The sequence below is a fragment of the Dermacentor silvarum genome, chromosome 1 (assembly GCF_013339745.2).
Source record: "Dermacentor silvarum isolate Dsil-2018 chromosome 1, BIME_Dsil_1.4, whole genome shotgun sequence".
Lineage (NCBI taxonomy): Eukaryota > Metazoa > Arthropoda > Arachnida > Ixodida > Ixodidae > Dermacentor > Dermacentor silvarum.
Window position 1 is genome coordinate 164,600,863 of NC_051154.1, and position 25,273 is coordinate 164,626,135.

Sequence of the window (25,273 nt, forward strand, 5' to 3'; positions counted from 1 at the left end):
AAGGCCAACACTTTCGCACTTGGTTCGCGCAGCTAATCAGACCGCTAAGTACTACTGTGTTGGAAAGTGACCGATTTGGCACTTGTGTTATGGGCTGTAATTACCGATTTGCAAGAGCGCACAAGCGAGCAACACGACGAGGAAGAGCTGGGTGCGCGCGTACCTGCTAGCAGACTAAGCAGCAGTCGTAGGTTCTTGCTCGACCAATCGACATCGTCGCCCCCTTTGACATCACCAGATGCACCCTGGTGACATCACGACGAGCGCTGGGGATACCGGAAAGGCTTGGAGAGAAGCATGGGATTGTTTTCTGATTATGTGGCGTGCCCGCGGCACGTAGTGCTACAGTGTTTGGCATTGCTGATCGTGACGGCATTCTGAACTCTATGCGCGTGCTTACTTGAAATGTTTAAAAAATATTGGAGGTGGTTTAGGGGCCCTTCAAAGAACCCCAGGTGGTCGAAATTAATCTGGAGCGCCCCAATGTGACCTGCCTCATAATCAGATCAGGGTTCTGGCATGTAAAACCCCAGAATTTAATTTTTAATCAACTATGCATGAGAAGCAGGGTGGCGGCCTCAGCAAAGAAGTTATCCACTGATGGGTGCATCTGACGGTGTATTCTGTAAGTCCACCTAGTCAACTGTCCATTTCAGCTGCTGCTGGTTAGCTGGAGCTGTACCAGTGAAAATGAGACAGGCAAAATGAGAAAGTTGCTCCTCAATCTTTATGTGAAATGGACAGTTGACTACGTTAAATCTTACAGAATACACAGACTTATTGTTGCCAACCCTATCGCTACAAAGCAGCTTCACTTATCTTCTCGGCAGTGCATTTGAAATAGTCATAGTGGCATTGGAAGCATATTTCAGGCTTTTACGGTAAAACCTCGTTAAAACGTAGTTGGCAGGGAACGTGGATCAGGTATGCACTAAGCGAAGCACTAATTCATCCTATGCCACGGAGCTCCCAGGGAATTACTCAGTGACAGAGGCCGCGTCTTCCTCTCCGACATCATCGAGGCTCTTCTCAAAGAATGCCGCACCATTCATCGTACCACTACTGCATACCATCCGCAGACTAATGGCATGACCGAGCGATTTAATTGAACTCTTGGTGACATGCTGGCCATGTACGTTGCATCGGACCAAACCAAATGGGACCATGTTCTACCATTTCTAACCTACGCTTATAATACCGCCACGCAGACTACCACGGGATTTTCGCCCTTCTTTCTCCTGTACGGACGCAAACCTTTTTCCACAATGGACACTATCCTTCCGTACCGCCCTGACAACACAGAAACCACTACCTTGTCTGAAGCTGCAGCACACGCAGAAGAATGTCGCAAGCTATCACGTATATTTACGTCCGAAGACCAACAATGCCAGAAGCACCATCGAGAAACTTCCCATGCTCCTGCATCCTATGCTCCTGGCTCGTTAGTGTGGCTTTGGGTTCCAGCACCTACCCCTGGACTGTCACCGAAACTCGCGTCGAAGTACCAGGGCCCATACCGCGTGATCAGCCAAACGTCGCCAGTCAATTATATCGTCGAACCCCTCAAGCTATCTTTGGATCATTGCCGTCGAGGACGCGACATTGTGCATGTCCAGCGTCTCAAGCCGTACTATGATCCGCCTGTGTTGTGCTACTCCTAGGTCGCCGGGACGGCTTCCTTTTCCGCGGGGGAGATAACTACTGTGAAATAAGCAGTGGGTATGTGGCTATGGGAGCGAGAACGAGAGATAAACCTTGTTTCGGTGCTCGATCGGCTGTGCTAATCATCAGCGAATACTGCATTGATAATTCTTTCACCATGCGAGATATCTGCTTCATTAGAATTCATAGGAAAGGGATTAGCACAACGCTTAACATCACGTTTGTTGAATGGACAATTAAGACCTCCCATCGCAGATGACTTTCTGGAAGTCAGTGTTGGAGCTTTCCAATATCGTTAGACCTTTGCCTGCCTCAGCACCAGGTCCTGATGGCATTTCCAATGCCATGCTAAAAATTTTGTTTGCAATGTCTCCTGAGGAACTTCTAAACACAGTGAATTATTCTCTAAAAAATGCTTGGATTCCTCAAGAATGGAGGACAGCCAAAATAATTCCGCTACTTAAAAAACAAGGAGCTGGCTACAATCTTGACAATATTCGACCTATTTCTCTTACCTCAAATATGGTAAAATTATTGAAAGAGTTCTATATGATCGCATGATGGATCATATATCTAAAAATTAGTTACTGAGCCCAAGTCAAATAGGTTTCTGGCCTGGTCTCTCTATTTGGTGTGCGCATGTAGACTTGGAAAGCCGTATCCAACTTGCTCGAAATAGAAAAGAATTGAGTGCTTTAGTGACTCTTGACGTGGCGAAAGCTTATGACAGTGTCGAGTACCCACTACTACTGGACAGATTACAGTCCTACAATTTTCCGAGATATATAACGACATGGATTCTTGCATTTTTAAGAAACAGAAAATTTTATTGTTTTCAAAACGGCGTTTCTTCAACAAAATTCGGTCAGACAAGAGGGGTGCCCCAGGGGGCTGTTCTGTCTCCTGTCCTATTTAACCTGTTGAGTTCAATTCCACTGAGCCGGGAAGTTCAGCTCTGTCTATGCAGACATCGCATTTTTTGCAACAGCAAGAGACATCAATTCCCTTTACCTGTCCTTGCAAACGTACCTAAGTATGCTAGAGACGTGGCTTCACACTCTTCACCTGCCTCTAAACGTAAACAAAAGTGCAGTCCTTGTCTTTCCACTTTCCGGGCCGATACACTAATCATTAGTGTATGATCAGAGAACAATTCCACAAGTAGAGTCGCTTCAAGCCACGATATCTCCGGAACGGCGCAGCCGAGCGCCGCCATCTTGGTCTCGTTGTAAAGCCCATTTCTCCGTCTTCAAATCTGCCGCTTCAGCTATCTCCTCCATACAGAAACAAGCACACAAAAAGCAAATGATTGAAGGTCGTGCCGGAGCCACCGATTGGCCGCGCCCGCCACGTGACTCCAGCGCGGTTCGCCATTGGTCCGGTGCTCGCTCCGTGATGGCGTCGTCTGCTCCGCTTGTTGCGGTCTCCTCGCGAGCTTCGGACAGTTTCCGTAATCTCGACGAGTGTTAAAGCGGACACTACGCAGACATCGCAGTAGCGTGGCCGATTCCGCTTTTTGTGGACGTCTCAGACCCGTGGCTAAGCATTCCGAGCATCGGTGACGCGGACTTCGCGAACGAGCTTCGGGCACGGAATGCTCGGACACGCGGATAAGCCTTTCGCGCGTAGGCGTCTCCGACTCGGCGATGAAGCACATCGCGCGCGGACTTCTCGGGTCCTTGCCTAAGCATTTCGTGCGTTGGCGCCTCCGACTGCGCGACTAAGCAAATCGAGCGTCGACTCCTCGAGCCCGCGGCTACGCATTTCGCGCGTCGGCACATCGCTCAACAAGTGTCGACTCCTCGGACTCGCGGCTACGCACTTCGCGCGTCGGCACCGCGAGCGTTGACTCCTCGAGCCCGCGGCTAGGCATTTCGCGCGTCGGCACCTCGGACTGTGCGACTAAGCTAATCGAGCATCGACTCCTCGAGCCCGCGGCTAGGCATTTCGCGCGTCGGCACATCGCTCATCGAGTGTCGACTTCTCGGACCCGCGGCTAGGCACTTCGCGCGTCGGCACCTCGAGCGTCGACTCCTCGAGCCCGCGGCTAGGCATTTCGCGTGTCGGCACATCGCTCATGGAGTGTCGACACCTCGAGCGTCTATTCCTCGCACCCGCGGCTAGGCATTTCGCGCGTCGGCACCTCGGACTGCGCGATTGAGCTTACCGAGCGTTTGGACCCGCGACCAGGCATTTCGCGTATCGGCACCTCGGACTGCGCGAATAAGCTCGTCGAGCGTCTATTCCGCGGACCCGCGACGAGGCATTTCGCACATCAGCACCTCGGACCCGCGACTTGGTACATCGCGCGCCGACTCTATTATCGTAATGCCACGATATCTCGTAACAATACCTATCATACCACCCCTTTAATTCATAAAGAGAACCTCATGATGAGCTCTGTTCACTAGGCCACTTCGGCTGGCACAGACACCTGGCTGCAGAAGTGAGGCATGATACAAAAGTACAGGCTAGAAAGCACCTAGCAGCTGCATTGCTGCCTATCTATCAGTGGCTCTCCTAACCTCCATAGCCATTGTCAATGGATGATGATTCAGAAGGCTGCTGAGAGCCTTCATTCAGTAACATTGTCGATTCTACCAAAAGAAAACAATGCCTCACTGACTGCACTAGAGGCTGCTATCAATGAGGCAGTCTGCAGGTACAACGCTAGAACTACTGTATATTTATGCCCACATAGTTCTGCACCTCACTTGGTTTGAAACCCAGGCACCATGCTCTTTGTAGAGCAGCAGTAAAGAATGCCATAAAAACATGAAAAAGGCAGAACGAAGGCGCAGCAGACCAGAGGCCACATGTCCAAGAAGCCCCACATCACAAAACACATCAAAGATTACAAATTTCGTGCGTTTTAGAGAACTGAAGAGAAGGTGAAACTTTGAGAGCCGTTTTCTCAAAACTGTTTTTTCGCCTTTCTGCTTAGCTTCTGGAGCTGATTTCTTCGTTATCGTTTAGCCTATTTTGATTCTGTTTTTTTTGTCACGTTCCTTGGACTGCAGTGCAGGTCGAGACAGTCTCGCATTTTTATCTTGACTTTTTCTAAATTTATGGCATGGCTATTCGTTCACCCTGAAAGTGTGCTTGGTGCGAAGAAAGTACCTGGGTATCACATATGATGAAAAACTTAGCTGGCGTTCTGACATAGAAAATATTGCAACGAAAGGGACACGAGCTGTAGGTTTATTACGTAGAATCAGTGACCGGCGTTCTGGTATGCGAAGTGACACATTATGATCTACCGTATGTATGTATGACCGATTCTAAAATTTGGATGTCTGGTTTTCTGGAGGTGCAAAATATAAAATAAGACCACTTGTTCTTTTAGAGAGACAGAAGCTCTTCGAATATGTTTAGGCCTGCCTAAATTCGTTGCTAATGTGTTATACCAGGAAGCGCGCTTACCTTCTCTTCACACGAGATTCTGTATGCTTACGGTTCAAACCTACTTAAGGGCTTATGAATCTCCTCTTAGACGTACAGAATATATATTTATTAGTGAACCATATTACTTTTTTGAGATCACGTGGCCTCGGTTACATACCCCACAGGTTGTATTTGTGCAGGCACAATTAGCACCTTTAAATGTTTGCATTAGGGAAATCATTCCGTTTGATAGGTCCACATTGTCCTTTAAAATAGAATTTGCGGATATTTTCCCGAATAACTTAAAACTGCTGCCACCAACATATTTGAATGCCCTTTTGCAAGATTATTTGGCCCATTTCCCAATAAATGTAATAGCGACTGATGCTTCCTCGTGTGAAGAGAAGGCAGGCGTGGGAATATACTCACCATCCCTCGATCGGTCTTTTTCACTTCGCCTGCCAGATTACACATCAGTTTTTCAGGCCGAACTTCTGGCAATAATTCTTGCATTGCAAAAGTTACCGCTACATGTTACAAAAGTTATTGTCACAGATTCCCTTTCTGTATGCAGCGCGCTTAACGCATCTACAAATTTGACAGCTTTAGACACGTTTTATACATTAGCTCCTCCCCACTTAAAGTTAGTTCATTTAGTATGGGTACCAGGCCACCGAGACATCCAACTTAATGAAATAGCTGATTCTTTAGCACGAGCTTCTTTAAAGGGTCCGGCGATATCTGTGCTGCCGGCAACTGCGTATATCACTGCAGCCAGATATAGGCAGTTTTCTTTGACTGAAAACAAGAAAAGCCTCGCATTAGCAAAATCAAGACTTTATACATCTAAATTCTTGGAATCGACAGTGGTGTCCTAACCGGCAATTCGAAGTAACATTTACAAGACTGCGTTGCCGTATTCCACAACTAAATTTTTACTTGCACAGATGTGGTCTGGCGGCATCACCATTATGCTACCTCTGTAATGAACCAGAATCTATCGATCACTTTTTATTATCGTGTCGGCAGTTTTCTAATCGACAACGTTGTTTAGAAATCCCACTTCGTAATCTAGGATTGCCGTTAAGCAGTTCAGTTTTACTCTCACTTGGAGCCACGGTGTTAGGATATGGCCACGGGAATGTTTGCTGAGCCATTTATAATTTTCTATGTGACACAAAAAGATTGCCTTATTAATATTTTCCCATTTTTACGTGATTGCTTTATTTATCCTTCAATAAATTATAGATTTAGCAAATTCAAAAAGTAAAGTCACAAAACCACAATTATATTATTATTATTATTCAAAATCTACGTATTTCCTTTGCTGTATTTAATTTATTATTAAATTCATATTACTATTCCTATTCAGGCAAGGCTGACTAACTTAATATAGACTACTTAATTCTTTTATTATTGCTTTATTTCTCATTTTCAATTAGTCATTTAGTTTCATTCTTATACTTATGTATTTATAAATTTATTTTAAATTTCTATCATAATACCACCCGGTTCGTGGCCTATCCCCCTCAGTGGGTTGTGCCAAGTGTTGAGGCATAATCATCATCAGGCTGTGCTACCTCTCGCTGCTTTGTCATTCTAGTTGCGAACGCTGACTTCCCCAAGTGCTTTGTGACAATTAAGACTTCAATCCATAACATTATCATTTGTCTAGAGGAATTCATTTATTTGTTGCCAATTTATTCCCAATACCAGATGTACCGAAGAGATAATTTGATCATTTTTGATATTAGATGAAAATTATATTATTATATGCAGCTTATTTTTGCATTGTGGCAGTGAAAAAGTTTGTTTGTGATGTGAGTGTTATAAGTGACATATATTGTGTGGTAATATTTAGCAGTGGACAGCACTGTATGTGTGACATGTTAGTGCAGACAATAACTCCAGTGCCCTTATTTCTTAGGAAGCCCTGGCTGAGGAAGAGCGCATGGCATCACGTTATCTCAATGACACTGAGATAGCCAAGGCTCAACGTGACTTTGAACTCAAGAAAGCAGCTTATGACATGGAGGTTAACACCAAGGTTGGTAATGATTGTGATCTAGCTTATTTCTGGTGTAGTAACGTGCCATTGTACCGTATAAAAACAAAGCACGGTAGCCATGAAGCCCTCTAAATGTTGCATTTTTATATTCCACAATTAGACATGACCTGTCAAGGAGCAGCTGTGTTTTGTTGCTGACACATTAGTTTGATGCCTGGTTTGACGTGCACATTTTTAGTGCAGTAGAACATCAGCTGAGAAATCTGAGCATATTAGCTTCAAATGGTTATTCTCCGTGCACTGATGCCACTTGTGCATGTCAGATGGCATTTAGTGAAGTGCCCTTTGCGTAAGCTGATCAACTTGCTCATGAGACTCGTGCTCGATATGTTCGATGTTAAGTCTATATTTTTGATTTCAGAGACAAATATGGTTCGTTATATCCATTGGTAGAGCAATTTTACTTTGTTAAAGGAGTACTGACACGAAATTTTTTGGGCTGTGTTTTTTTGTGTGTGTGCTTAATCAGTAGCTATTGACCCAGTAATCATGCTAAAGTAACGAAGTAACGCGTTTGCATCAGCGCATGACAATTGTTTAGTTATATGCTCGTATCTCGCGGTCAGGGGGTCGTGGTTTCGATTTCGATGAGCACATCGTGCGCCGTGACGCAAGAGGCATGCTTGTAAACAGCGATGATTACATGAGCACGCAGATCTGTGACACGTGCTAACGCAGTCTACCATGCCACCTGTGTTTCTGTTTTGTCTACTAATTTGGTGAGAAACCTGTGCATTGTTGCACCATCGTAATGCTTTGTTGGACAGAAGTTGACTACGCAGTATGATCCCGGCATTAGTTTTAACCATGTTTTAGCATGTCCGCAAACTTCTTACTTTTTCGCGGTTTGCTGGGTAAATGAAGAGGTGTATGGCAGGAACAATGGTGGTAGCAACATCTGGTGATGCAGTGTCTAACCAGAGAGCACACAAAACTAATACTGCAATTTACATATTCCACTTAACTGCTGGTGTAAAGGGTTGGTAGCAACATAATTGTTGGCCTACCATACTTTTATGTAATTCCCTTCGACAAAAATTTAGAAAGGCTTGGTTTTCATCATTCCCCTCAATGTTGCCTAGAACCAAAGTACAGCGAAACACCGTCAGAATTGGAGGATGCTTAAGCTTCGCCTATATGAGTGGAACGTGATAGCATTCAAAGATCCCTGGCTGCTTATCAGGCTTTTTTCTCATATATTCAAATTACAATCCGACGCCATCACATCTGTAGGCTGTGGTTAAGTCGTACTTTGCAATTTTTCTGATGGATTTTACTTGAGAAATTCAATTTTTGTTCACTAACGTCTTGCGCCACGCGAAGGGCCCACCCGGTCAGGATGGTTTGGGATGATGTGATTCAGCATGATTATTTCCGCCAGACGCCGATGCCGACGCTGGATTTTCTGCGACACGGGGCCCTTGACGCTGTCGCATTAAAACACTAACGCAGGAAAAAAAAGATCCAAGTGCATTGTACAGTAGAATCTCGTTAATTCAAACTTCAAGGGGACCAGAAATTTATTCAAATAAAATTAAGTTTAAACTAAGGAGAGCCCCTTTAAATATAGCGTGGAATCAATTGTGCGGTGGAGCGCGCAAAACCAAAACTCACTGTGCTCACATTGAAAAATACTTATCTTTCCTTCATCCGCGCACATGTGCAGGAAGAAGCCTAGGTTTTGTATAAAGTCCCAAGTGCGATAAGATTGCACCTGGCGCCCCGTTTGCTGTGTGTGTAAGGGAAAGCGTGCGAAGGTGAGCAGAGAAGGATGGTGGCTTGATGCATGCCGTACTCCTGCATGCCCAGTGTTGGAGATGACGTGGTCGAGCACTCGCTGGGAGGAAGAGGGGAGAGGCGTTTTTGAGGCGTCCAGTAGCATGATCAAGTGGCACTGGGGGCTCCTTCCTGCTCCCCTAAAGTCTGATGGGAACTGAGGGCGCTCACTGCTCTGCTTGCTCTGGTTGTGTTTTGGCTTCCCCTGAGTCTTTCCTCATAATTTTTACGGAAGTTAGCGACGCATTGAACCTTCGCCTTTGGCTCAGGTTTGTCCGAAAATTAGTGCATGGGAGTGAGCGTTCGTTTGGAATAACTGTTGCGTGGTTTTTGGAGTTCGAATTCAAGAGAGTATTTCTCTGTTCAAATACATGGGAATTTGCCAGAACCAACAGAGCAGTTCGAATTATCTGTCAGTTTGAATGAAGAGATTTTGAATTATTGGGATTTCACTGTAGCTGGACAAATTATCACAGGATATCACCACCACCTTTGTTACTGTGCCACGGCACCAGTAACCTTGTAATCCGTAAAAGGTAAGAAGTTTACGCGTACGCTTCATGTGCACATGTACGTACGCTTTGTGTGTGGCCAGTGCAAGACACCCAATGCAAACTGTGCTGAACTGTCTACCAAATGGCAAGACAAGCCAATGACGTCGCACGTCACCGAAATCAATCGCCTAAACTCCTGGCATAACATTGTTTACAAATAGAACCTACGCTGATGACTGCATCGATAGGTGCTGCACTTTTCGTGCACATTTCGATGAAAGAATTTGAATGAAACTGTTAAAAATCTTTATCTCAGTTAAACACTCTTTGTTCACATTGTACAGTAGAACCCCACTGTTAGGTTTTTCACGGGACCATAAAAAAACCCGTAAGAGCCAGGAAACGCAAGAGCCAGGAAACAGGAAAAATTGAGAAATGGGAGTAGTGTTGAACTGCACACAATATTATTTCAATTCTTGCGTATGAAAAAAAGTAGTTTCGCCCGACAGCCGAAGTATCGATTGCGATCGTCCGTATAAACTTGTAAACATTCGCTTCTTAACTAATTAAAAAGCATGGTGTGAGCGCCCACAGGCAAACATGAACACATCACACTCGATGATCACAGACACGTGCTGCCAAACGCTGGTGTGAGGAATTTAAGCGCCGCTGCAGAAGCGAGCGAAGTGACCTTTGTGCTGTTGTCTATTGCTTCAACGCAAACTGATCGCCGAGAACACACAGCACGCACAAAGCTACGAGTCGCCGACGCACCTACACTGCATAGACTCTGCCCCCACGCAGATCGCTTTCAAGATACGGCCCGCACGACCACGCGCCGCCGCGCAGTATGATGCCAGAGCACAACGCAGCCCGCTATCCCTCCCCCCTCGCTCCCTCGCCAGTGCCTAGAGTGCAATGGAAGGAAGCGCGCTTCCTGCCTGCTTTTCTTTCTTTCTTTCGCACGCGACACGCGGTCGTCGGCTCCCCTCGCACGCTTTCACTCGCACATACTGCATACGGCGCGCGGCGACGGCGTTATCGTCCTTAGAATTTATGCGGAACATCTATGGAGCCAAAACCAATTTTAGGGCCACAACGCGTCATAGACACCATCTTTAGATAGCAAATGCGGATCTCAAGGGCCATATTTTTACTGGCGGAAACCGAAAATGCGTAATAAGTGCCGCCCCCGGCACTTTGGACGGCCAATGCCATCATCACGCAACCAAGCCAAGCAACATGCAAAGTCAAAATGGCCGCTAGGGCCAGCGCAGCGTGGCACTTCGCAATGTATGATGCGGGAACAGTCCCACAGTTGCAACGTAACAGCATTGAGTTCTATGGGAGCTGTGCCGGGACTGGCCGAAAACGACGTAACAGCCGGGAAAACGCAGCACCCGGGAACGTAACAGCGGGGTTATTGTATTACTAAATGTTTGCTATGATGAGTAGAATTCTTTATTGCAATGCTACTATAATTAGTTTTTTTTAGATTGAATTCACTTGTTGAGCCCCAGACAAAATGCCAGTTGAAGTGGGAGGCAAAAAAGTAAAACAAGGGCTCTAACTGCATTGAAAGTTCCATCAATAAATAACAAGTTGAGTGACAAGATAGTGCAATTTCTTGATGCAAATTCTATTTGTTTAGCATAAAACATCACAATATGCTTGGGGAGCTGACCATTTGTAGCAATAGATTCAGTGCATGCCAGTGGCTTGTGAATGAGTTCCTTTTGAGGGCCATTTGTTAGGCAATTTGTTGCTACTGGCTGTGTAGGTTCAGAAATGCTATACTCATAAGCATAAGGTATGTGTTGGCACAGTAGCAAACGTACCATTTCTTTGTGTGCACTTTTCTCCTACAAATGCTCTTGAATACAATAGTCGCTAAATCCTATTTTGCAAATGCAGTTGAGTGAATACACTATGCATAAAATTTACTGTCTATTTGTGATGGTGATAGGTGAAGAGAATGTGATAAAAGAACTTGTTTGATTGTTGTTGTTTTTTTCCGGCATGCAGAAGGCAGACAGCGACCTGGCGTACAGCTTGCAAGCGGCCAAGACACGGCAGCGTATCAAGGAGGAACAGATGCAGGTGCAGGTGATTGAGCGTTCCCAAGAAATACAGGTGCAAGAGCAGGAGATCATGCGACGTGAGAAAGAGCTCGAGGCCACTGTGCGCCGACCTGCTGAGGCTGAAAAATACAGACTTGAGAAGATGTCAGAGGCCAACCGGAACCGCGTCATTATGGAGGCTGAAGCTGAAGCAGAGGCTATCAGAGTGAGTGACCTTCGGACTACCATGTTATTGCTAATGCAAGAATTTGCCCGCAGGGGCGTCTGCGTCAGCAGGCATTTGGTATGCACCACGGACCCGAGCACATGAGGGTTGGCCCCTCCCGCGTTTAACCGTACATGGCTTAGCCGTGTCCGGGGAAAAGGGGATCCTGGAGGTTGAGCCGAAGCCGGGTGTTTGGACCTTTATGGCCCCCCGGCGGAGGCAACACACCTCTTGGCCTTCACTTCACGTAGACGGCACCCCCGGACTGACCCACCTGGGTGAAATCGGTGGTCGCCCTTTCCTGTCCCTCCCCTAAATCTTTTGCTTTTCTATCAACTTACCTTTCTGTCCTGTCATCTCCTTTCTTCCCAATTTTTCTGTTTCTCCCAGGCGGCTTAGTTTAACCTGGTGCGGTATATCCAACCTTGAGTATGGCGCATTGGGTTATAGCAGCGATGCACGGCTGGCGTGTGCAAGTCATTGCTATGTCAAACTTGTAGCGTCCCCTTGTTGGGCTCCGTGGTGGGTGGCTGCCATTGCTGCCGAAGTAACTACATCTAGCATGCATAGAGCATCGTCTCCTTTGCTACCCGATCGTACCGCTACAAAGCGCGTACGCACCGAAGTCTCCTTGAACTTTTTCACTCCACGCAAAGAATCTTTTCCATGATATCACGTTATCCACAGTGATAAACCTGAAAAGCCCGTAAGAGTAATATCACCTTTCCTCATATCTAAATCCCTTACGGACACTATTGGACGAGACTATAAAGCTAGCAAGATGGCAAGCGGCAACCTCCTCCTTGAGGTTCGTGACAAGCTGCAGCATGGAAAACTCGTAAATCTCACAACCTTTGCAGACATCCGTATAACAGTGACCCCACATCGTTCCCTCAACACAGTCCCAGGCGTGATATCAGACTCCGACCTCTTAGAACTAACCGAAGCAGAACTGTTTGAAGGCTGGCAAGACCAAAACGTCATTGAGGTAAAAAGAATAAAAATCAGGCAAGACAACAAAGAAATTCCCACAAAACATCTGATCATTACATTTGCCTCTAGTGTGCTACCAGAAACCCTTGAAACAGGCTATACCAAAATCCGTGTAAGACCTTACATTCCCAACCCTTGTTGATGTTTTAAGTGTCAGAAGTACGGCCACGGCTCTCAAAGCTGCCGAGGTCAACTCACCTGTGCAAAATGTGGTGACAAAGACCACACTTCCGAAAACTGTTCTGGAACACCCCACTGTGTAAACTGCGAACGTGACCACCCCGCATATTCCCGATCCTGTGAAACCTGGAAAAAAGAAAAGGATGTAATTACATTGAAAATTAAAGAAAACATATCATTCCAAGAAGCACGAAAACGTGTTTCTATTTTTCATACCGCAACGTATGCTGATGCGGTGCGCAAGGGGGCAGCGTCGCAGCAGACTCCGGCATCAGCCCGGTCCACAAACAGTGTGGCTGCGGCTGTGCCACCAGCCCCCGTGGCGAAAGCAGCCGACACTGCTTCGCCGTCCGCGAAGGGGGGAGCGTCAACTTCCGGGTTGGTGGCCCCAAAGGTCTCGTCCGACGTGTCGAGGCCTTCACGTCCAACACAGCGCTCTCAAGGGCGCGTGTCCAGCGCCTCACAAGAGGCGATGGACATAACACCTATTCAGACGGCGCAGCCAGCGCCTAAGGAGCGGCGGGATTCTCTCGACCGCTCCAAAAAAGACAAAACTCGCGTCACGGCACCTGGAAAGGGCCTGTGAGCTAATATTAGTCTCTCAAACACACAGCACAAACACTTTCTTCATTATGGAGACACAAATACTACAATTGAATGTTAGAGGACTTATTCACAACCTCGACAATATAAGAGAACTCCTACACAAACATAATCCAAAGTTGCTGTGTGTTCAAGAGACACATCTGAAACCTACAAACGCAAACTTCCTTCGTCAATACACCATCTTTCGAAAAGACCGCGATGAGGCTAACGTCTCGTCCAGCGGTGTAGCAATAGTAGCAGATAAGACTGTAGCTTGCCAACATGTTGCCCTCCAGACGCCCCTTGAGACAGTGTCAGTTCGGGCCATTCTATTTAACAGACTAGTAACTGTATGTTCCATTTATATACCCCCCAATCATCGCCTTGAAAAAACTTTTATAACTTCATTGACCAGCTTCCCGAACCTTACATTCTCGTGGGAGATTTTAACGCTCACAACACGTTGTGGGCAGGCTCGCGATGCGATGCGAGAGGTCGACTCATTGAAAATTTTCTTCTGACCTCTGGTGCCTGCCTTTTAATAAGAAAGAGCCGACCTACTATAACGCCCAACATGATTCGTACTCATCGATAGATCTAGCAATTGGATCTGCTTCTCTTCTGCCTGACCTCGAATGAAATGTCATTAACAATCCTTTTGAAAGTGACCACTTCCCCATAACTTTAAACTTAATAACGCAGCATGATAACCCTCCCAGTATTCCTCGATGGAAATTGGCATCGGCTGACTGGGAGCATTTTAAAGAATCAACTTATTTATCACGAGATTTTATAAACAATTTTAGTATCGACGATGCTGTTGCATATTTTACTGCTTTTATTATTGATGCTGCTGAAAAGTGTATCCCACAAACGAATGGTGGTTCACTTAAAAGACGTGTTCCCTGGTGGAACGAAGACTGCAGAGAGGCACGAAAGAAACAAAACAAAGCACGGGGCATATTGCACCGATTTCCAACTGCTGAAAATCTCGTGTTCAAGCACGTCAAGTCACAGGGAAGGCGGACACGCAGACAGGCAAAGAGGGCAAGCTGGGAGAAGTTTCTCTCAAGCATAAACTCTTACACGCAGGAAGCGAAAGTCTGGAATGGCTTGAAAAGACTTAATGGCCAGCAAACCCAGCCGTTACCCCTGGTCGATGACCAAGGGAATACATTGAAAGACCAAGCTGATGCTCTTGGCAAGCACTTTGAGCGCATATCCAGTTCAATTCACTATTTCGAGGCATTCTTAAAACACAAAAATATAGCAGAACTCAACGTAATAAACCGCAGATGTAGACATAACGAACCTTATAACCTCCCCTTCTGTATCGCCGAGCTGATAGCTTCCCTGACTGCTTGCCTCAGCTCTGCACTTGGACCTGACAAAATCATGTACGACACGATTAAACACTTTCATGAAGACGCTCAAATGACACTGCTTGCACTGTACAATGTTATATGGGCTGCAGGACACCTCCCATCTACATGGAAAGAAGCCTTTGTAATCCCGGTCTTAAAACAGGGCAAGGACCCATCCTCTGTGACAAGTCATCGTCCAATTGCACTAACTAGTTGTCTATGTAAGCTATTCGAAAAAATGATTAATCAGCGTCTTCTACATCTCCTGGAATCTAACAGACTACTTGCCCCTTACCAATGCGGTTTCAGAGAAGGCCGGTCTACAACCGACCATCTCGTGCGCATCAAAACAAACATTCGGAATGCTTTCATGCATAAACAGTTCTCCTTATCTGTATTTCTAGATATGGAGAAGGCGTATGACACAATGTGGCGTTACGGAATCCTGCAAAACCTGTCGGCAATGGGCATCCGCGGGAACATGCTAAATGTTATAGAGAGCTACTTGCAGAATCGTACTTTCCGGGTCAAAATAGGTAATGCACTGTCCCGTTGATTCATACAGGAAACTGGGGTACCTCAGGGAGGCGTGCTCAGCTGTACGCTCTTCATAGTCAAGATGAACTCACGACGAACATCATTGCCTTCAGCCATTTCTTATTCCGTGTACGTCGACGACGTACAGATAGGTTATAAATCTTGTAACCTTACACTGTGCCAACGGCAGGTTCAAGTTGCCCTGAACAGTATCTAAATGGGCCACAGAAAATGGCTCTAAAGTAAACCCAAATAAAAGCTCGTGTGTTCTATTCACACGAAAGAGAGGGCTCTTAGCAGACCCTGAAGTGGAACTGCACGGTCAGCCCATACCAGTAAATACAGAATATAAATTTTCAGGCACAATCCTAGACTCTAAACTGACTTTTATTCCCCACATAAAGTACCTGAAAGCCAAATGCTTAAAAGCAATAAACATTTTTAAAGTATTGTCGCACACCACCTGGGGCAGTGACAGAAAGTGTTTGTTAAACTTATACAAAAGCCTCATTCGCTCATGCATAGACTACGGCGCAATAGTCTATCAATCCGCCACCCCCAGTGCTTTAAAGATGATCGATCCTGTTCATCATTTAGGCATCCACCTGGTAACCAGAGCCCTCAGAACAAGCCCTGTGCAAAGTCTTTATGTGGAGTCAAATGAGTGGCCCCTAAACCTTCAAAGGTCCTACTCTAGCTTTATGTATTTTCTGAAAGTAAACTCGGACTGCCGACATCCTTGTTACTCCATCATAAATGACACTACGTGTGCCACACTTTTCCATAACCGACCTAGAGCAATGGAACCCTTCTCACTGCGGGTGAGGAAACTCTGCGAAGAAAGCGGTGTTCCACTGCTTCAGCATCATGTAATGTCTCCGGCAAAGCCGTTACCGCCGTGGCAATGGCAGCTTATAGAATGACACATCGTTTGTTGAGGTCTCGAAGCATGCTCTGGAAGCACATATCCGGATGCACTTTCATGAACTTCAATCAAAATACTCTTGCCCGGAATTCTTTACTGACGCATCAGTCACATGCTGGCGTGTACTATGCGGCAATCGGTCCATCCTTTTCTGCATCCGGTGAAATGCATCCAGAAACAAGCATATTTACGGCCGAGGCTCATGCCCTTTTGTGTGCAGGGAAGCATATAATGAAAACAAAGCTTCAAAAATCTGTTATATTCACCGACTCTTTAAGCGGTGAAGGAACCCGCGGCGGAAATTTACTTCTCTCAAATTACAAGGTCACCGTTTCTGCATTGCATCGGAACAAGCGTGTACGTGCCGACTAGAGTGTTCTAGACCACCGTATTCTAGCACACACTAGTGCCGACGTGCACTCGGATAAAATGGCAGTGAACCCTTCTCCTCTATTTTCTAGTCACATGTTGACCTTGCACGCTGCGGCAGCAGCGCAGAGGGAAGCAGCGGCGGAGGCACAGTCGGGCCAACGAAACTGCCACGCCCGCAAACGCTCGCTTCCCGATAACGGCAGAAAACGAAACTTCAGGGGGCAGCTAAAATAAGCTGGCGCCAGCACGGCGGCGGGGGCGCACGGAGATGTGCGCACGGAGTCGAAGGTGAGAGAGCTACGAGGGCGTTGAGAGGAAGGGCGAGGGGAGCCACCGAAGCGGCGGAGTTGACGCGGCCAAATCCGCTTCCCTGCCGCCCTCCTCCCTCACCTTCGACGGTCTCCGCGCGCACCCGTGTGCCGGCGCCGCCCGCTCGCTCCCTGAAGCTTCGTTTTCTGTCGTTATGAGGAAGCGACCGTTAGCCGGCGTGGGCAGTTTCGTGGCCCGCGCTTGCTATGCGCTTGCGCGCCGCGATATTTCACGACTCGCACCGTTCGTGCATCGTGCTATGGTGCACGAATACTTCAAAAATACGTCCTTTTAATTCGAACAAATTTTCGGGCCCCTTCGAGTTCGAATTATCGAGATTCGACAGTAGCTTTAATTGTGGTTCGATGATACGAATTTCGGCTAATACGAATATTTTTCGTGACCCCGTGAGATTCGTATCATCGAGCTTTTACTGTATACGTCTAACCAACGTGTCACAATATTCTGGGTACCCGGCCACAGAGGTATTGAGGGCAACATGCTTGCAGATGAAACTGCTGTTTCCCTTGTAAGAAAGTGGAACACCTCCTCTATAGCTGTCCTTGCAAACGACTTGAATCATTTCCTGCGCAAACGCCTTAGGCGCTATTGGCAGCACTTATGGGACGCGGAAACAAGAAATAAACTTCACGCCATTAAATCACAATTGGGGAATTGGCCACCCACTACGAAAACACGACAAACCGAAGTCATTCTTTGCCGCCTTAGAATTGGCCACACGTATGGCACGCATTCTCACCTGTTGGCTTGTAATGAACCCCCTTCCTGTAGCAAATGTGGCGAGATGCTAACTGTAATCCATGTCTTAATAGAGTGCAAGGAATTAGAGCCTCAAAGAAATATTTCCCCTCATCATACAAACAACACGTTCCTCTACAGCGAGCAATGTTTCTGGGCACAGAACCATTTTTTGACTACAAGTTAGTTTTCAAGTTTCTTGAAGATGCCGGTACATTGCGAGTAATCAGCCCGCTACATTCGTAGCACATCCTCTCTTCAGAGGCTGCTGCTACGACAGCATTATTGTAGAGCACGTGCCTCTCAGCCCTTCCGTTCAAGGGCCCTGTTGAGGCAGCGGTGCTACTCTCACGTACACGTTTTGTGACATCATCACTTCAGAACAAACCATCCATGGTCATCTCCCTCACCTCTAGTCACTGTCATCATTTTAATAGTTATATATTTTATGCAAGTTACAGCGACTGATTTTAGGCCTATTTACAGCCATTCAACATCCACCATCTCGCAGTACATTCCTGTATCTCATAAACAATCATTGGAAACTCATTACCATGTGTATGGCGCTCTTTGGCCATATCTGGCCCTTGTGCCATAAAACCCCATACATCATCATCCAATGCAAGAATTTTGAAAGGGACACTAAATAAAAATACTAAATCAGTTTAGACTGATACAGTTAAACCTGCTTATAACGAACCTCCATATAACGAATTCCTGGATATAACGAAGTTTTTCGATTCCCCGCCGTTACTCCATAGAATCGCATGTATTTGAGACCTCTACGTAACGAAGTGGCAGCGGGAGACCCCCTCGATATAACGAATTTCCCCCTCCGACCACCTAGAGATTTCGGCCCAAATTTTGTCATTTTTGCGCGAGCAGCAACCGGAAGCACCTTCTCCGCCGTGATGGAATGCGAAGCGAGCGCACGTGTGCGTGCGTGTGCGAGGCGGCCCTGCATCCCTCGACCCGGCGATCTTCCCGCCGCGGGCGTGACCTTTCCCTCTCCCTTCATTCAAATCTGATCCTGCCGCTTCCTGCAGCTGGCCTAGCCCTCCAAGCCGGCACTCTCTCCTTTTCCAGCTGATGCTGCCGGCGCGCTGGTACACGCTGTGGCACATCAGTCGATGAGCGCGGACACGCGCTGTCAAACGCTAGCGGCGTGTGGAAGCGCCGCTGGAGAAGCGAGCGAAGTGACCTTCGTGCTGTTGTCTATCGCTTCAACGCAAATTGAGCGCCGAGAACACACAGCACGCAGAAAGCTACGAGCCGCCGACGCACCTACACTGCTAGACTCTGCCCCAACGCAGATGGCTTTCAAGATACGACCTGCGTGACCGCGCGCCGTCCCGCTATCCCTCCCCCCTAGCTCCCTCGCCGGTGCCTCGAGCGCAACGGAAGAAGGCGCGCTTCCTCCCTGCTTTTCTTGCGCGCGCGAGATTTAGACGTGGTCGTCGGCTCCCCTCGCATGTTTTCACTCGCACATACAGCATACGGCGTGCGGTGACTGCGTTATCGCCCTTGGACTTTAGGGTACGGCCACGCTAGCGGCAAAAACACGCAGTAAAAACGCGCGCGGCAACGCGTCATGCCGCGCGCGGCCAAAGCTGCAGGAATCGGGGGTCTTGCGGCGTGCCGCGCGAAACTGGTTCTGCGGCAAATGCCGCGTGCCGCGAGATAAAGAACCAATCAAGAGCGACGAGGGTGACGTCACGGAGCCATCACAACCGGAATGCTGCCGGTCCGCGCCGGGCTTTCAATCGACGATCGTCGTCTCTCGCATGAAACAACGAGCGCTCGCGGTGTTGCTCGCCCGTTCGGAGAGCGCGGGAGATCTTATGGCGCTTCCGCACGGCGAGACGCGCATGCCACGGTGGCCTCGCGGCAAGGCGCTGACGCGCTGCAACTTGCCGCATGACGCGCGCGTTTTTTGCCGCTAGCGTGGCCGTACCCTTATATACGGAGTATCTATGAGCCAAAACCAATTTTAGGGCCACAACGCGTCATGGACACCATCTTTATATAGCAAATACGGATCTCAAGGGAAAACCAAAATACGTCATAGTTGTCGCCCCCGGCACTTTGTGCGGCCAATGCCATCGTCAAGCCACCAAGCCAAGCGACATGAAAAGTCAAAATGGCCGCTCGGGCCGGCGCGGAGTGGCAGTTCGCAACGTATGATGCGGGAACGGTCCCACAGTTGCGACGCAACAGCGGGGTTACCAATGCATTGAGTTCTATGGGAGCTGTGCCGGGACCGGTCGAAAACGACGTAACAGCCGGGAAAACGCAGCGCCCGGGAACGTAACAGCGAGGTTCTACTGTAACACTATACGACGCTACGACGCCATCGTGACGCTCGCGCTTCGTTTCCGATGCCTCGCGCTTGTGCGAAACGACACACGTCCACTCATCTGGTACCTGGTGTGACATTCCGAGGATGAGTGCTTCGACGAAAACGGAAAACGGGTGCGCGTTACAATTGAGGGCGCGTTAGAATCGAGTAAATACGGTAAACGTTTATTTTTCGAATTTTCGTGCCAAACCTGCATATAACGAAATCCTCTTTATAACGAAGTTTTCCAGGAATTTGTCAATTTCGTTATATCCAGGTTTAACTGTATATTATTCTTTAAAAACTCTATATTTGAGAATTTCGCAGTAATAGGAAGATTATTAAGAAAGTGGTCAGTTCCATTTTTTTAGTTTGCACTAAAACCAGAGCATCAGTACGTCAGTGTCATGTTACAAAGTTCAAAGTACTTTTTTTTTCGCACTTGGGCTGTTTTAGCTCAGTACAGATTTTCAAACTTGCTAAGCTCAGTCTTTGGCTCTTAATAGAATAGTCTGATCCATCTTCATTTGATAAAAATAAGTAGGCCTTAGTTGGTGCATTATCTTCAAGGCAGCATTATCACTCGTGTTTCGTTCTTGCATCTTTTCTGGCATACCAAGCCTCCTCTTTCAGTGGCTCTTTTGGTATTGTAAAAGAGTAATTTACTAATACAGTAAACTTCCATTAATTTGACTCCAGTTAATTTCATTTTTTGGTTAATTCGTTCACAACTGAAGGTCCCAGCCGACACCCATGCATTTCTATCGGCCCAAACTTTTGTCAAGTTTGATCCTAAAATGTGCCTTCGCTGGATAAATCGAACTTGACCAGTCAGCATAAAGTCCCTATATAAGAAAAGTACCGCCATCTACTCTTTCCTCCGCCGCCTCCTCTCCAAAAGCGCTTGCTTTTTTCTTTACTTTTTGCTTGCGAAAGCCAATTCGACGGTGGCGCACCTAGAAAGTCCACGTTGAAGCTTTCAGGCCAGGCTCGCACCGCCGCCGGCGACTGCGGCTGCGCAGAGGACTTTCAACATGGCTCTGAGGCGGAAAAAAAGAAAATATAAAGAAGTGAAAAGCGCGCGCTATCATCGTCCAATCGGAGATACAGGAGAGAGAGAAGCGGCGTTTATGAAAGGATGGCAGTACTTTTCTTATATAGGGACTTTAAGTCAGCACGCACGCGTCTGACCCCTATGGTGACCACTAGCAACTCCTTTATTGGTAGTGTCTGTCTTGATGGAGCTTTGGAGAGAGTGAATGCATTGAACATGCATCAAAATCTTATGTCAAACACCTATTTTTGACCTTCCCTAGGAAGGTTTTCAAGCAATAACCATAGCTCACAATGTCTGATTACGGTATTTATTCGATTCTAATGTTCGCCTTTTCTTTCCAAGAAAATTGAGCCGAAAATTGCCTGCGTGGTCAAATCGGATACAAGAACAATACCGCCTTCACAACGTTCGGGTGCTTTAACACACAAAGCCCCAGCCACACTGGAGGAAAAACACACACGGTGTGCCAACAGCGATAAAACGCTGCTGCAGCATTGTGACGACACCAAGGGATGTTGCGCCGCTGCGGCAGTCACATGACAGCATGAAAATCTCACCTCCTCTCTTTTACTCTCCGTGTATGTGATGTGCGAGATGCCGCACACTTTTTCTTCGTCTGCTCACAATCGGCACTGTGTTTACATTCTTCAGCCCTTAATGCGAGTAATGCCAGATAATGATGATGCATCGTTGTCATTGTGATCATAATCATCTTGGTGTGCTTCCTTCTGTTGCGGTGGCACTGCATTCAAAAACAAGAATGCCGGTTATCGACTCCATGTCCGTGTATTCAGGGTCCTTCTTGTCGTACAGAATCGGATATGGCGCGCTGTCGCCAAAAACTTTTCCATCTGAACGTCTCGGTTTAGACTCATCGTTGTAAAAACAATAGAAAGCATGACAACCAAAACAAGCACGAACGAGACCAAACCTAGCCAACCAAAACAAGTGTGCATGAGAGCTGACGCGAGCAGATAGTGCGAAATGAGTTCTCCGGCCGACTCCAGATGTGAGTGCGAATCGAATGGTCGGGTGGTTTGCACGACGCCACTTTCCCATGTCACTGAAGCTCTCATTGGTCTCCTCCATCTGTGGCACGCAGCAAGCCTGAAAAGTCAATCCAGGACTGATCACTCCCGCGGTTTGAGAAGGCTTCCACTGCGCGTGTTTTTCCTCTAGTGTGGCCAGGCCATAACAGGAATGTGTTGGAGCAAAGCTGACTTTAAAAAACCGTGCAGTGAAGCTGACTTAAGAAACCAGCTGGCATTGTGCAACACACATTAGACCCTTGCCCATTATTCTTGCAAGAAAATCGGGTGTGCATTCGATATCTACTTTGTTTAGTAGCTTTACTGTCATTTCTACGCTAGTTTTCCACTTTGTACACATAGAAAGTGGGTGCGTATTTGATTTGGGGCATGTTATATCAGGCAAACACTGCCAAATAACCTAAGAAGGATGTGTGGTGCAAGGTTAAATTATTGGAAGAAATAGGAGGAGGGCAGGAAAGAGCGCTAAACTACTTTGCTAAACTCTACTACGGTACTCTGCTAAACTGCCAAATAAATCGGCGGTGTTTTGGCATTATTTCTGCATCTTCTTTAATTCGACCCGCCCAATAATTGTCACTTTCATCAGTCCCATCAGGGTTGAATTCATGGAAGTCAACTGTATACAGCTCAAATTATTTTTCTTTAGTGTCCCTTTAATTTCATTTTGGCAGCATCACGTTCTAACCCCTGAGAGTAAGGGGAGGGAGGGGGGGGGGGGGCCGCTGGAACTGCTATTAGTCCTGCCCCCCTCCCCTTCCATGTTTTTAATATTTGGTTCTGCATGGCTGGCAGGCATGCAATGCTGTGAAGCTCCGTATAACTCAAAATGCTCAGAATGCTCAGCTAGTTGTCTTAGTGTTCACAGATGCCTCCTTTCATTGGAGCTTTCTAGGTTTAATGGCTTGATGACGCATAGCAAATGGATCCATATATCTAGGGAAAGTTTCTGCACCTCCAATCTTTCAAGGGCAGTTGCATCAGGACAGTTGATGTGTAGAGAGCACAAGAAAAAACATAAGCAGAACCATTCGGTGCTGTGCTTAGATTTCGAGGGCCAAATTAAAAAGTCCCAAGAGGCATTCTGAGTGCAAAAAATGCTAAAGTGCACTCTGCGTTCCTGCACATATTGAACTTTCTTATGTCGACTTTCTAGTTTTATTGCTGCATCTGATGCGAAAGTGTTTTGTTAACAAAATAAATCGCATTTTGTAAATGCTATGCCTGTAGCAGATTTTAGAGCAATATTCTTACAACACAGAACACGCTCAACAAAGCAAGAAAAGTGCCATGGGACACCAGGCGCGCCAGAGCGCCGAACAGGCAAAAGCAAAGGGGTTAAGCACTTGCTATATTGCAGCGGCAGGGGCACATAAGGACGCGCCTAGTGTCTTGCATAGCACACCTTTACATGATCAGGTAGTACATCTCCTTCGAGAAGCTTGATGCTTCTTATCGATGACCTGCACTGCTGAAACCGGAATTCTTTAAAACTCTTCGTCGCTGATGTCATCACGACATCGAAAATGACCCCTGTCCTAGTGTGACCACCCTGCTTAATGAACAATTGGACCTAGTATGCGCATGGCTTTCATTTTTCCTATGGTGGCCTGTGTTGCTACTTCCTCTGTTTTTCCTGGTGTCGAACTGCACTTTTTTAATTACTTTAGGAGCCACATTACCAAGGTAGGTATTGAGAATCTGCCTGTATACAGAATTTAAATTCTTTGAGACGTCAAGACGCACATTGGCAATCGTGCAAGTTGCTGTAGGCAGTCCGGTAGGGCCCTGCTCACTTCGGTCTCTAGTTCTCCTGTGTATTTCCTCATCAGACACTTGCCTTCCACAATACTCTAAAAACAGTTGCACCCTTTGGGGCGTATTTTTGCCACAGAACAATAATCGTCATCTGACTTGCATGGCTTTCCTTTAACGCCGTGCACCCGGCACTTCTCGGTCACGAACGCAAGCAAGACAGATGACGATTATTCTTGTGTGCCAAAATGCACCCCAAAGGGTGCAACTGTTTTTAGAGTGAAGTGTAGTCGTTGTTGGAGTCCATGGGCTCGCTGTTAAAGAAACAGGAGCCAGGCACCTCCATGTCAATGTGGCAAGCCTTACATTAAAGCACTGTGGCCTAGGTGCATAGACGTGTTCAGTGCAAGAGATGACATACTTTGTCATCACTTCGGATGGGTTCTCATCCAGGAAGTGCAATCAGAGCAAGACAAGTATTCTCACTTCACTTTGTTTTCCTCCTCACCTGCTGTAATAAGTCTCACCCTTGTGATTGGCTGTTATCCTTGTGTTATTGGGAGTGTGGGAAGAGCACACGCCTTTCTTTTCCCCCAAGGCATGTTTTTTGAAAAACTCAAACGAGCGTAGAACCCACCAAACTTGGTGTAGGGAATTGGATTCAAATTTTTATAAGCAGGAAAATTAAGTATAAAATTGTCTTTAGTGTCCCCTTAAGACTTTATTGCAAAGAGTTCAAAGGCACTTTCGCTGCACACACAGCACAAACGGCTCTTCTCCACAGGGATAGAACAACCCATAGCTCGAAACTGGTCACGACCAATGCTTAATGCTGCCTTCAAGGATGTACACTGGCGAGCAAAAGGGATAGCGGCCGGTGTTCTACTCAACTACGTACTGCGCGGCGGCGCCCAGTCGCGCGGGCCGTATCTTGAAAGCGATCTGCGTTGGGGCAGAGTCAAGGCAGTGTAGGTACGTTGGCGGCTCATAGCTTTGTGCGTGCTGTGTGTTCTCGGCACGCAGTTTGCGTTGAAGCGATAGACAACAGCACAAAGGTCACTTCGCTCGCTTCTGCAGCGGTGCTTCCACACGCCGCTAGCGTTTGACAGCGCGTGTCCGCGCTCATCGAGTGTGATGTGTCACAGTGTCTGCCAGCGTGTCAGCAACATCAACTGGAAAAAGAGTGCCGGCTTGGGGGGGGGGCGGGCTAGGCCAGCTGCAGCAAGCGACAGGATCAGGTTTGAATGAAGGAAGGGGGAAAGGTCACGCCCGCAATAGCAAGATTGCCGGGTCGAGGGATGCAGTCCCGCCTCGCACACGCTCGCACGCACGCACACGTTCGCTCGTTTTGCATTCCATCGCTGCGGAGAAGGTGCTTCC

The 25,273-nt window shown here is 47.1% G+C and overlaps 1 protein-coding gene across 1 annotated transcript in view; it reads left to right on the forward strand.

The window, feature by feature from the left end:
* The window catches only part of LOC119436353 (flotillin-1-like), an 80,531-nt gene that overhangs the window by 22,526 nt on the left and 32,732 nt on the right, over positions 1-25,273 (forward strand). Inside the window, exons 7-8 of the mRNA XM_037703171.2 lie at positions 6,974-7,093; positions 11,410-11,670. Coding sequence (XP_037559099.1) covers positions 6,974-7,093; positions 11,410-11,670 — 381 coding nt within the window. The remainder of the gene's footprint in view (positions 1-6,973; positions 7,094-11,409; positions 11,671-25,273) is intronic.